We start from the raw sequence: 13583 nt of genomic DNA, 5'->3' as shown, positions 1-13583 counted from the left end.
GACCCATGACGGACCAAGACCATTCACAATAGCTCACCCTGAGCACTTTATGCTCAGTTGAGATATAAACACAAAACAATTATTGCATAATAATACGTAGTATGTGTTTACTCGCTCAGTCTTTAAATAGAAAAAAGCATCAAAAGATGCAACAGTAAGTATTCAAAGTTCAGATGAACTTAAAATTATAGATCATTTAAGTATCAAATTAAACTAACCCAGCTAAAGCAATTCTTATCTTTTTTCATATGATAATTTTTTCTTCTTATTCCATTCAGTTATTTAAAAAGAATTGTAGGTAAAAGCAATAGTGTGACTGTGACATCTGACGGGCCGACCTTTTAATGCTGTTGAATTGTTCACATATTTCAGAATTTACAGATTCAAAGCCTTGAAGTCTGCTAGCTGTAAAAGCACGAGAACATTTGTGGGAGTAGCCATGGAAAATGTCATGAAAAAAATGTTCATTTTTATAGTATCCACTTTCTCTGTTTAGGCAATATTCTTGTAAATTACATGCAAAGTCATAAAACACGTCTTGTGGAGGGGTTTCTAAATAGCTATAGAGTGATAATGCGGGATCTTTTCTTCCTTCTGCCCCAGTCATGTGGAAACCATAGCAATGTCCATGGTCTGCACAGAACCAAAGAAATAATGTTGATGTTCCTCGAGCAGAAGTTTCAACTTTAGAATAAAGCTTTTGACATTTTTCAAATTCTAAAGTCGTATCGTCATGGTCTATATTTCTTTTAACACAGCTATCATTGTCAATGGAAAACTTTCTTACACTTCTTAACTTTAACCCAGATTCATTAAAATAATAGGCCCTTCCAAACTTTTCAGGATTGTATGTGCCCAGTTGAGGTACAGGTGGTTCTGGTTCAGTAACTTGCAATGACATTGATTCATTAATTAGATATTGCAAAAATAATCTAATGTCATCAGGCAATATTTCATTGTTGCTTATTAAAGACTCGCAAATTAAATCACTTAGTTCAGGTGCAAACGAACGAGTTTCATTAACAATACTATTAAATCGATCATTTTCAATATTGGGGCTATTTAATAATAGTTGAATTTTGTAACAATATGCAGGGGGTACAAGGCTTGTAATGGACGCTGTTGTGGCTAGCATTTTTAAAACATTTGAATATGCAACTCGTTCATTATCACTCATTTGATAAAATCTTTCGAAGGAACCCAAAACTTCAGAGGGCAGTGCTTGTTTTAACAACTCGATACGGTCCAATAAATCCCTCTCTGGAATAATTTTATTCTCTTTAATTTCATTCAGTTCTTTCCGAGCAATGTAATCTAAAGAAGTTCGAAGGTTAATCATTTCTTGTTTGTCAATTCCATTCAAATTTTCAAAAAAACATCTATCCATTCTACGATGCAGCGTATTATTAATGCCCAAAGCATGGTTTGTTTCTGTAATTTCCTCATAATTTGAATTCCGAAATCCAACCCCTACTTTTGTACCATCACAGCACAATCTCTTAGGACCATAACCACATACACCACAGGGTATATGGAAATCTATTTTCATGTTTGAAGCCCAACTGAACCAAAAATTAAAAAAAACTGTTTGATCCATAAACCTAGCCTTATTGTGGCGAGTTTTATACATCTCATTTTTAAACTGGCAGTAAGAGGAAAAAGTGCAACTAGAATTCATAACCATAGATACAAAATCCCACCCTATTTCATCTCCTGCTGCTGTATCCCTACTTAATACATGTAAACAATCTAAGTCCCCTTCATCCCAAAGAATTCTGCATGGCTTACTAATTGAATTATAGCATTCACGTATATAAATGTCACATTTTACAGGTGCAAAATTTGTGTAAATATTTAATGTCCTTTGTCTTTCGTGTATGGTCAGTCCATTTTCACTGTAATTATCGTCATCTTCTCGCTTGAGCCAACCGCTTCCACAGGGACCGGTATTGTCTGGAATATCTGGAAATAATACAGGTCCTTTTAGGCAGCCATCTGAACATCGAACAAGGTTAGAATCATTCCACTGATCACGTTTTATGATACTTTTCCTTAACTCATTATTGTCTTTAAGTCTGGGAGAATGTTTACTTCTACACTTAAAATTCCAAAGTCCAGATTCCTCATTGAAGTTATTGTATGCAGCAGTACTTAATGTAACCGAAACAGGCATTTTATCATCAATATTGTCATCAAATAACTGCTGTTCTTCATCATCATTGTTATCAATATTTGTATGAATTAAATCTTCCCACATGTGAGTATATGATTTAAATAAGTTTAAGTGCCTACAAACCTTCGAATTTGGTAAAGTACTTATATTTCTCTTATAACCAACCAGACAGGCCAAAAACAATATATTCCGATCATTTGATCTTGGGGCATACAAATAGAAAATGGTCAATATATGAGATAATAATTTCAAACTAGCACCTTCCTCAAATTACCCTAACCACACATATAATATATATATATATATTTATTTATTTATAGAACATTAACAAGGTTAAAATTCCTCTGATTAAGGAACTTGCCCACTAATATTGTTTATTATAAGGCAGGAATATCTCACCGGTCCAGGGTTAAGTTCAACGTCATTTGAAAGAATAAGAAGAAGCTGTGAAGTGTCTACATCTTGTTGGGGCGTCTCGTCAGTGTCTCGTTGGAAAAAGAAGTGGGATGGCACATTGACTTGATCTTCATTTGCGGCGTTGTCATCTTGTTGGGGCGTCTCTTCAGTTTCTCGGTGGCAATGGATGTTGGATGGCACGTTGATTTCATCTTCCTATAATAGAATAACCCTTCCTTTAATACAATACTTACTAGACAAACAAGACTATTGCCAAGCAATGTATGTCCCCTACAGGTTCCACCATTATCAGATTTTTTTGGATTTTTTTTTTCATTATATATATTTGTTGCCATATCAACCAGAAATTTTGATGAGGAACAAAATGAAATGACGTACATAATGTCCATATTGCCATATATCCATGTTTCAAGAAAAAATATGAAGAACTTTTAAAGTTATCGCAGGATCCAGAAAAAGTGACAGACTCACAGAATGACGGACACACAGAGCGCAAACCATAAGTCCCCTCAGGTTAAACTGTTAGGGGAGAAAAAAGTATTATATTTTTTCATTCAAAATCTTAAGAGTATATTTACATAACATAAAGCTATACAACAATATGTGTTCCATTTAAAAACCTGATTGAAAAGTGTGTCAGGCCTATCAACTTTCCACGATGAATGCTTCGTTATAAAATGGTCGAGCAGGGCATCTTCAGATGAACAGCACACCCTGCAGTTTGGGCAATTGTAGCAAGGGACCTAAAAAATACCACTCAGCCTGAGGATTCTAAAATCGCATCTCAGTAATATTTGTGAAAAACTCATGGAAATTGAAACAAAACAAAAACATGTACCACAATTGGTTCATACTTTAGAACATCTTTACATTATAATGAATTCAATACAGGCCCAGGACTGGTCCTGAAAAGCTTGCACATGGAAGACTTACATACACCAAAACCCCGCTTAACAGGTTATTGGTGATAATCAATTATACCTGAATTGTAAGAATACCAGCTATTTAGACTAATTTTATAAGGTTCTTTGTGTCGTCTTTAAAGCTTGGTTTTACTGTATTTGTAGAACATCTAAATGACCATACATGAAAGGATGAATGTGTGTTTTAAAGGATCATCTTGAACAAGTTTTGTTTATCTAACAAGAAAGAATACTTTCTGTCATTGATTTACCTGTTTGTTCTTCTTTTTCGTCATGGTAGGTTTCTCCCTTTTAACCTTACCAGTCTTGACTTCCATCTTCTTGCGTTTCTGAAAAGTTATTATGCTATCAGTCCATATTACCAGTACAAATGCTACAAATTACTACCGGTTATATAATTTGAAAAGCGTATACCTTTGAAGATGATTTGAAATAATGTGAATACATCCCTTTCATTAAATTCATTCTTTTTTAATGAAAACATAAAATTTGTCTATAGCATTGTGCCATGCTATCAGATCAATTGGCATGCTACAAATATAGTGTCATATAAACAGGGCAATCATTGTCTTTCATGCTTGAACCAATTACTATATTATGATACATACAAATAGGACACAGATGAATCAAACACACATTCTGCTGATTTATATTAAAATCAAAGTAATGAAAATACCTATGAAAGAAATATTTATGTAAATTGTCAAGATGGAAAGTGTTAAAAAGTATGGAGCATATCGTCATAAAATTAGTACCAAGCATAAGCCATTCAACTTGTATGCAGGCAGGAAAACAGCCACATCTTCAGTAATGTCAAGGTAAATAAATCCACTGCAGCATGACCTTTAATGCTTGACGAAAAAACAGGATCATTAATGCAGTGTCTGTGAATGCACAATCATGTAAAATTAATATTCATTCAGGCTAAAAATTGCCATCCAGTAAAAAAGGGAAACTATGTCTGAACTATATTTTTGTTGTCCCGGACAATATTGGACGACCACTAATTCCAATGACCGTCAATATAAAACTAACAAAACGATTAAACCTATTTGACATGAAACTAACAAGAGAGTTACTGCAGTAATAGCATTCATGCAGCAAGTTTTTATATAAAACAAGAGCACCGCATAACGGGTGCCATGCTCGGCTGCAAAAGCTTGTCAGAGTGACCTTGATCTTTGACCTAGTGACCTAAAATGGGTGTGGTGTGAAGAACTCATCAAGGTGCATATACATATGAAGTTTCAAAGTTGAAGGTGGAAGCACTTTGATTTTAGAGCCAATGATAAGGTTTTAGCACGACGCCGGTGGACGACGAGCAGGCTATAACAATACCTCGGGTTTTCTCCGAAAACAGCCTCGCTAATAAATATTGTTGGGGTGCCTAAAAATAAAGCAACAATGAGTGCCTTATGTTGGCATATGTTTATGTTGTATGTAATTCCATTAAGAAAGGTGATTTTTATGAAACTACTTAAGAATGCATTACATTTATTTATCTGAAATTAACAGTATTTTTTACCTTCTTTCCATACCTTTGACATTTCTGGTTGCAGACCTCTTAGCTCTGGCTGTGACAACCTGAGAATGAATTGTGTGTGTGAAAATATGGAAAACAAAATTATATAAACTAACTAGTTTATTTTTTATACAATTACAGAATGTTATGTTCTGATATAACTGAATGGTTATGACATCAACTCTGTGGTCTGGCTTTCACACAAAGACATCTGTTGAACTTTTCATGTTTACCACTTAATGACAAACAATGCCTTAGATGATTAAAGGCATTGCTTTAAAAGTATAGGACCTGCAGTCCAACTATTGCCTTACAGCTACCAATAATGAAGGGCATTATGGTACTGATCAGGGGCAAAAAGGCGAGGCTAAAAAGAGGCATGACAGGGTGCCCAGCTTTTCGGCTCTTGACATAACATTAATTTATAGGCTGTAACAAGCCATATGAGCAATCAATACTGGATTGCAATCACTTTATAAATGTTCATTAAGAATGATGAAATATCTGTACGATTAAATGCATAGAAAAGTTACCGTTATTTTATGTGTCTGAGGCTTAATGTCCCTGGGAACTGGTACTTCACTTGCATCCACCTTGTCTTGAATCTCTGGTTGAGCTCCCTACAATTTATTTAACCATAATACAGGTATTATACTTTTTTTAAACGGCTTATTTTAATCAAAAATATAAACATTACAGCAAAATCAAATGGTTATGAATATTTGTAGGTGGAAGCGCTTTGATTTTAGAGTCAATGTTAAGGTTTTAGCCTGACGCAGAATTGCAGTTTTGTGCATAAATCACATTTGCTTATGGCTCATAAATGCAGTCCACTTTGTTGTAGCACTAAACTCACAGTCTGCACAATATCCGAAAAGAGTGCTATGGTGCTGTCATGCTCCTGAACCGGTACTTCCGTGGCTGAGAGAGCTGGCCATTCTGTAGGATCTTGAACAGCAGCCTCCACACACAGCTGGTTTGGCAGGTCGTCCTGTATGGATGCTAAACACCTCCTAGCCCCTTCAGCACTCAGATGTAGTCCATCATGGGACAAGTACAGGGACTTCTTAAAATTAAATTTTGATTATAGATAGTTACCGTACTAATTTGTTTTAAACATAACTAAGATATTAAAGCAGCAAATTAAATGAACTGGTTTCCCTCAACGAATGAAAAAATATTTTAGTTTCAATCAATTAGAGTGTACAACTCTGAACTGACCAAAATGATCATCCTGACGAAACTTATGCAAGAACTTCTAAAAAAATGATAATACATGTTTATTTTTTAATTTCATTAACTTCCATATTACAGCACAGACAGATATCTTTAATTATGGGGCTTTACGTCTAGAGCTGAAACCAACAAAACGTGCAAGTGTACCACCACAAAGTAATACATCTATTTTAAAATTCATGATATGTCATGTAAAAGTTATTAAGAAACCAGTAATTGCAACAAAACTGCTCAATGAGTCAATTTTCACCAATTAAGGGGGCATATCTCTTGAGCAAAGAAGGATGTCTGAACAGAATTTGGGATTGGTCCACCGCAGTATAATGATGCATATATTTATTTTAAGTTTCATGATGATGAAATTCCATGCAACAGTTGCTGAGAAACTTCCTATTTCACTCTAGATCTTTCCCTATACCTGTTTAGTTGCTCCATAGTCCATGTATCTCACAGAAGGCACATGGTGACTCAGTTCCCACAGCATGCTGTTTGCGCTCCTTATCCACTGGCAGTAGTTCCCCGAGTGGCCATCGGGGAAACATTCTCACATCAAAATCACGTGGAAGAATCACGCAAAGCACCACGTGTATTTCAGTGCACACACTGAATACAACATCAAGGATCTCCGTCACACAACTAAAAATAACAAGCAAATTCATTGAATTGATATACCCTGCCAATATGCTTCTGGACACAAAAGTGTTATATTTGACACTAAAGAAGCATTTTTTAAGAAACAAAGGGCCATAACTCTGCTATTAACAGATGGTGTACGATGCCATTTGGCCTGCATCATCCTCTTATCCATACATATACTCATACCAAGTTTCAATGAAATCCGCCAAAGCACTTCTAAGATATGGCTCCGGACACAAAAGTGCTGGACGGACAGATGGAAAGACAGACGGACAGACAACCCCAAAACAATATCCCTCCTCCTATGGCAAGGGATAATAAGGTAATGGTATTAGTTGCTCATTGTATTATCTTCCCATCACAAACAATTATTAAATAGAGATGTGTTCGTCAGAAACACAATGCCCCATATTGCGCCGCTTTGTATTTTTTTATTTTTACCTTTGACCTTGAAGGATGACCTTGAACTTCCACCACTCAAAATGTGCAGCTTCATGAGATACACGTGCACACCAAATATCAAGTTGCTATCTTCAATATTGAAAAAGTTATGGCCAATGTTAAAGTTTTCAGACGGACAGACGCCATATATTTGACATTTGACCTTGAAGGATGACCTTTCACCAATAAAAAATGTTCAGCTCCATGAGGTACACAGGCATGCCAAATATCAAGTTTCTATCTTTAATAATGCAAAAGTTATGGCCAACGTTGAAGTTTTTTTTTCCCGACGGACGGACAGACTGACACACATACTGACTGACGGACAGTTCAACTTCTATGTGCAACCCTACCGGGGGCATAAAAAGTTACAAACAACTACAAAACTATTTGAGAAACTAACTTATTTTATTTCATTAAAATGCCAATCCAAAAAATCTAATAAGAAATGATACTAAGTTGATCAAGCTCATTTTTATTCATGCTGCTAAGCTGTTCAGTGGCGGATCCAGGGTTTCTAGTTAGGGGGTTGGTGTGGACATTCAATAATACAGGCCAATGTAAAAGCATAATGTTGTAGTGGATGTGGTGTCCGCCTAGTGATAGGGAGTTAGGAGGTTCTCATTATCTTCTCCATAAACACCAAGTTCTGGTTCTTCCCAGGAACAGACTCGAGTGTCTCAATAAGCATAGTGCGTTCCCTGCAATAAAGCTAAGGTAAATAGGTTAAATAAAAACTAAAACTGAAAAATTACTGTTCAACATACAGGTAGAAATCGCTATCCTTGCAGCAAACATCGTTAGAGCCAAGATGCAGGTACAATATGTCGTAACAACCTGACATCAGCTCTTGATGCAGCAGCTTTCTTAAGCCCTTCCGGTCAGACACATACTTTGCACCTGCATAGTAAAATAAGATCTTCCATTTGGAATTGGTTTTCATTTGCAATAATTTTTCTTGAGTTGTCATTTGTTATTGAATATTATGAAAAATAGTCATCATTGCTATGTTCGAGACAAGCAGGCTTATCTTTGTTAATATTTATCTCACTTGTTCTATGTTGCGTCAAATTTCTGGATTTGCAATCTTTTTCCCCATTTTGGTTACAGCAGAAAGGGTATTTTGCTTGATTCCATAATACATGTTTTATCAGTGTAATAATATACATGACGTGTACATGTAAATACCATGAAACTGTTAGGGTAAAATATCTTTTTGGGTATTGAAGCAATATTCAGTGGAGTTTTAAGCATTTCTTTAAAAACAAGAGATGCGTTTGTTGGAAACACAATGCCCCCTATTGCACCGCTTTGAAGCCATGTACATGTATTCAAACTTTGACCTTGAAGGATGACCTTGACCTTTCACCACTCAAATATGTGCAGCTCCATGAGATACACATGCATGCCAAATATCTAGTTGCTGTCTTCAATATTGCAAATTTTGACCTTTGACCTTGAAGGATTACCTTGACCTTTCATCACTCAAAATGTGCAGCTCCATGAGATATACATGCATGCCAAATATCAAGTTGCTATCTTCAATATTTAAAAAGTTATGGCCAATGTTAAAATTTTCAGAAGGACGGAATATTTGACATTTGACCTTGAAGAATGACCTTGATTTTCACCTTTTACCACTCAAAATATTCAGCTCCAAGAGATACACATGCATAAAAAAAAATCAAGTTGCTATCTTCAATATTTAAAAAGTTATGGCCAATGTTAAAGTTTTCGGACGGACGGAATATTTGACATTTGACCTTGAAGAATGACCTTGACCTTCACCTTTCATCACTCAAAATGTTCAGCTCCAGGAGATACCCATGCATGCCAAATATCGCGTTGCTATCATCAATAGTGAACAAGTTATGGCCAATGTTAAAGTTTTCGGTATGGACGGACAGACGCCATATATTAGACATTTGACCTTCACCTTTCACCACTCAAAATGTTCAGCCTCAGGAGATACACATACATGCCAAATATCAAATTGCTATCGTCAATAGTGAAAAAGTTATGACCAATGTTAGTTTTCGGACGGATGGACAGATGCCATATATTAGACCTTTGACCTTGAAGGATGACCTTGACCTTCACCTTTCACCACTCAAAATGTGCAGCTCAATGAGATGCACATGCATGCCAAATATAACGGTGCTATGTTAAATATTGAAAAAGTTATGACCATTAAAGTGTTCGGACGGACGGACAGACTGACAGTTCAACTGCTATATGTCACCCCTACCGGGGGCATAAAAACAATTATTTGGTACACAAAGCTTCAAATAAATATTAAAATTAGCAACCTTTTTTCCAAAGGCAGCAACAAACACTGCAGGGCTAGATTGAACTTTACCGGTACGCAGTTGTTTACAACCATCTACAAAGCGGGGATTTGGGGGCGGTAGCCCCCGATACTAAAGAAATATATAGGATAAAAGGATATGTGTTGCGTAAGTTGTTATGTGTTAGGTGTTAAGGGTTAGGGTACCCTGTTTGATGTTAAGTGTTGCGTACCGGTAAAGTTCAATCGTCCTCACTGCAGTATAAGACAGTAGCTAAAATAATTATGCCAACGCAAAAATCATCAAAAGATTATGGCGGCAATTTATATCGACTATTTAAGACAGTAAAAGGGGTAATATAAAGCAGCATGCCACAGAAACATGTTGGGTCTCACACTCAACTATAAACAGTTAAAAATTATTCACCAGATACGGGCAGAAAGTCAATCCTGCATTTGGAGGACATGCAGACTTCAAACGATGGACATTGGAATCCCCGGCAATAAGAACACGAACATCGCTGCTGCACCAGACATGTTCTACACCTGAAACAGAATAAACGGCTCTAGGAGAAGTGCCCCCCGGAGAACTGCCCCCCCCCAAAGATTTTTCACTGGGCGGAGAACTGCCCCCCTCACTGTTTTTTTATAGGGCGGAGAACTGCCCCCCCTGCTGATTAATAAGGGGCGGAGAACTGCCCCCCTGTCAGAATTGATGACCCGGAGAAGTGCCCCCTAATTAAAGAAATTTCGCGGCTATATAAAAAAGAGTATTATAATGACAATAACGCCAGTAACTTTCTTGCTATTATGTCTGGAAATTGAGTGAAATTTCAAAAGTAATATAAAGTTGTACAAGTATTAAAGTTATAAAACGGCAAAAAAATACCTGCCTCGGCATGGACGTCGCCATCTTGATAATCACGGGATTTTCGTCTATGTTAACAAAGAAAAACAAATCACTTTTTGCTAATAAAAAGTTTTCGCGGCTGAATTATTTGATATTTTCCCCGTAATTAAAACAAACAATTAGCATGCAATTTAATCCATCCGTATGCAAGCTGAAAACAATAATTTATTTGTTTGTTTTCGCCAATTACGGATTTGGACGGTTCAATATAATAAACCCGTATGCGGCTTTATTCAAAGCTAACAAGTTCTTAACAATTAAGGTCGGTCCGGTCTACCAATTAAAAGATCGCGGTGCTTATCGTTAACGGTAACAAGTTCTCTGCCTGCCTGATTAGCTGCTAATTAAAGCAACTGTTACCGATTTTGTTTGTTTGGCATGTCGACATGATCTGCTCAAAATGCTAACTGTTGCAGATTGTATGTATGTATGAATGTATGTTTTGAACGTTTATGTAAGCATGTATATATTTTTTAATGTATGTCTGAATGTATGTATGTATGATTGTAACTGTGAATGTATGTATGCATGTAATGTGTGTATTTATGTATGTTATTTTGTATTTCACATGAATTAACTAAACAACATAAATAAATTGATTATTAATTCGACTTCACTTTACTTTTTTCTTCAAGTCAGCTAAATTATTGCCTTTGCTTTGCCTATTAATTTACTTTTTTTAAACGTTTAGTTACGTTTTTTTTTCCATGGGTCAATACTATCTTTATAATGTAAATTAATTCCGATGTAACTTTTCCTCCATAAGTACCGAGTTGCACGTCTATATTTAGTTGCGACACATGGCCAGTATTAACATGCACGCGTTTCCTGTGTGGATCTCGACTGTTTCGCGCTCTTATTAAAACACGACTTTTACATGGCATTCATGTATAGTGAGTGGTGAAGATGCGAACCAAGGGCCTTAAACAGTATATCACATGCCTCTAGACAACTTGTGTAATTCAGTTCGATAAATGGCAATATACTTGTACTGAAATTAATTTGTTACCGGATAAAATGTGTACGGCGATAACGTAAAATTATCCGTAAGTATTGTTTTCACTACGTAACTAATAACTAATATGACACCGGGCAGATATCCGCCTACTAAATTCTGACAGGGGGGGCAGTTCTCTGCCCCTACCGATTTGATGGGGGGGCACCTCTCCGCCACCTTTAAAATAAGGGGGCAGTTCTCCGGATTCCAGAATAAACAAAAGGCTTCCCGAATCAAATCAAATCAAAATTTATTTATTGTCGGTATGAGAATAACAAAGGACATCGTTCCACGAACCCTGGGGAAGTTTAAAAACTCAAAATACAACAAGACAACAAACAAACGCCCGAATTTAAATACAATCCGAACCTGGATTTTCCAAACAAGTTTAACAACGTTCAGTTTTTAAATAGGTAACGTCGCGAAATCAAATTACAAATTCTAAACGAGCACTTTCAAACGATTAAATGTCACGCAACGCGGTTCTCTTAAACTGCAACGTAGTCTCTGGTCAACAACAGCTGTTTTATAGTATGTAAGCTTTGGTCAGTATAAAATACTGACGAGAATAAAATTCTCTGGACTCTCTATTACTCTAAAAACCCTTGTTAAACAAGTTCAAAACAGAAAGGGAGATCACCACCACTTACTATAGCCTATCCTCTCCCCTGATTCAAGATCAGTGTTCTGATTGGCCAAAATGATTTGGGCGACCGTGGACCAACAGGCCTCTGGTATATTCCTTTGGTTGATTCGTGGTTTACCAATCGACACGAAGTCCCTGTCGACAACATATGGTTAGACATTCTTTGATTAACTAGCATAGGAAAAACGTGTTCACCCAATAAATTAACTTTAAATTCAACATTGATTTCCTTCTATTTGTAAAAGAACCATTCACTGACACAGTCCTCAATCCGTTAATTGTTCAACAAAACATCGTGTCATACGAGTACATTCCACATTGTAAAGAAATTGAAAATACGGTCTCATCGGTTTCATTCAAGTGGTATATTCCAACATTGATGTTTACTTTCTATTAAAATAAGCCATTGTTTACACAAACACTCGTTATAATTGTATATATTCAAAATATATAAGTGTTTAAATGAAGATACATTTTAATGATGAAGTGATAGTATTAAACATATAATAAAATGAGGTTGGCGCACTTGACAGTGACCGACACGAATTTACAAAGAAGAATGCACGGCTTTGGTTTGAATTTGATCAGCTCGGTGGTTAGAATGAAAAAAACGGACAAGCATCAGCACTATCCCACCCTCGCCAGGAAAGGCACGTTTTGATACAGTCCTTTTGATCATATACTTATAAAAAAGTTTCTTTCATCAAGTGTGTTTTCAAATAATTTTCAGCTTTATATATGCACAACTCATCTACAATTATGGTGATGGTGGTGTCTTATGGTGTTTCAAACCTATTATTCTAGCATTGATTTCATTTATTTAAAATACACAAATATAATTTTCAAAGAAAGGGAGCGAATTATGAAAATAACATTTGGAAAAATCAGCCGGTATTGTAGTTTAAAATAGCATAGTGATTAACCTGCCTCAAACGTCTTAATGACCCCTGCACTGGTGGTGGCATTTATAATGCTACATAATTATGATTGTATGTGTAAAACAAACACAACAACAAAAATACACTTTCAGAAGAAGTAGAACGAGACAATCAACGAAATTATAATTTTATACTTAGTAAAAAGGTTCCGTGGAAAATGTTTTCATGTCATACGACACAGGGACACAAGCGAAAACAATATAACTTAATATATCGGTATCGGCATACAATTTGCCGTTTTGAATTTAAATTAAATGAAAATATTTTAGTACTAGTACGAGGTTCTTAATAATATGTTTTTAACGTTATTAGTTTATGTGTTTCTATAGTAGTATGAAAATAACATGTTGACATAAAATCAATTACTAATTATCAATTTAAAGATTATTCATGTATTTCATATGTGCTAACTTAAATTTCGAATAATGTGAATATTGTATTCAGATCGTGTAATTAT

The 13583-nt window shown here is 35.8% G+C and overlaps 1 protein-coding gene across 1 annotated transcript; it reads right to left on the bottom strand.

Annotated features, from left to right (window-relative positions):
- Positions 1–355: 355 nt before the first annotated feature.
- On the bottom strand, positions 356–6811 carry LOC127850556 (uncharacterized). The gene is made up of 9 exons (XM_052383676.1): positions 6690–6811; positions 5892–6101; positions 5569–5655; positions 5039–5097; positions 4269–4356; positions 3765–3842; positions 3211–3333; positions 2573–2785; positions 356–1962 (listed from the first exon to the last, which is right to left on the bottom strand). The coding sequence occupies exons 1-9, from the start codon at positions 6753–6755 to the stop codon at positions 1882–1884; spliced, it is 1005 nt and encodes a 334-aa protein (XP_052239636.1). The 5' UTR covers positions 6756–6811; the 3' UTR covers positions 356–1881.
- Between the last annotated feature and the right edge of the window lie 6772 nt (positions 6812–13583).

The sequence above is a fragment of the Dreissena polymorpha genome, chromosome 11 (assembly GCF_020536995.1).
Source record: "Dreissena polymorpha isolate Duluth1 chromosome 11, UMN_Dpol_1.0, whole genome shotgun sequence".
Taxonomy (NCBI): domain Eukaryota; kingdom Metazoa; phylum Mollusca; class Bivalvia; order Myida; family Dreissenidae; genus Dreissena; species Dreissena polymorpha.
The sequence above is the reverse complement of the archived record's forward strand: the minus strand, read 5'-3'. Positions and strand labels throughout refer to the sequence as shown.

What these genes read in the sequence shown, in the direction of transcription:
- LOC127850556 (XM_052383676.1), bottom strand. Translation starts at nt 6,755, where the DNA reads ATGCTGTGGGAACTGAGTCACCATGTGCCTTCTGTGAGATACATGGAC. An exon ending in GTCAAAGGTATGGAAAGAAG is followed by an intron (nt 4,357 to 5,038) that starts GTAAAAAATACT and finishes CAAGCATTAAAG; the next exon opens with GTCATGCTGCAGTGGATTTA. An exon ending in TTGAACTTAACCCTGGACCG is followed by an intron (nt 1,963 to 2,572) that starts GTGAGATATTCC and finishes TATTATTTCCAG; the next exon opens with ATATTCCAGACAATACCGGT.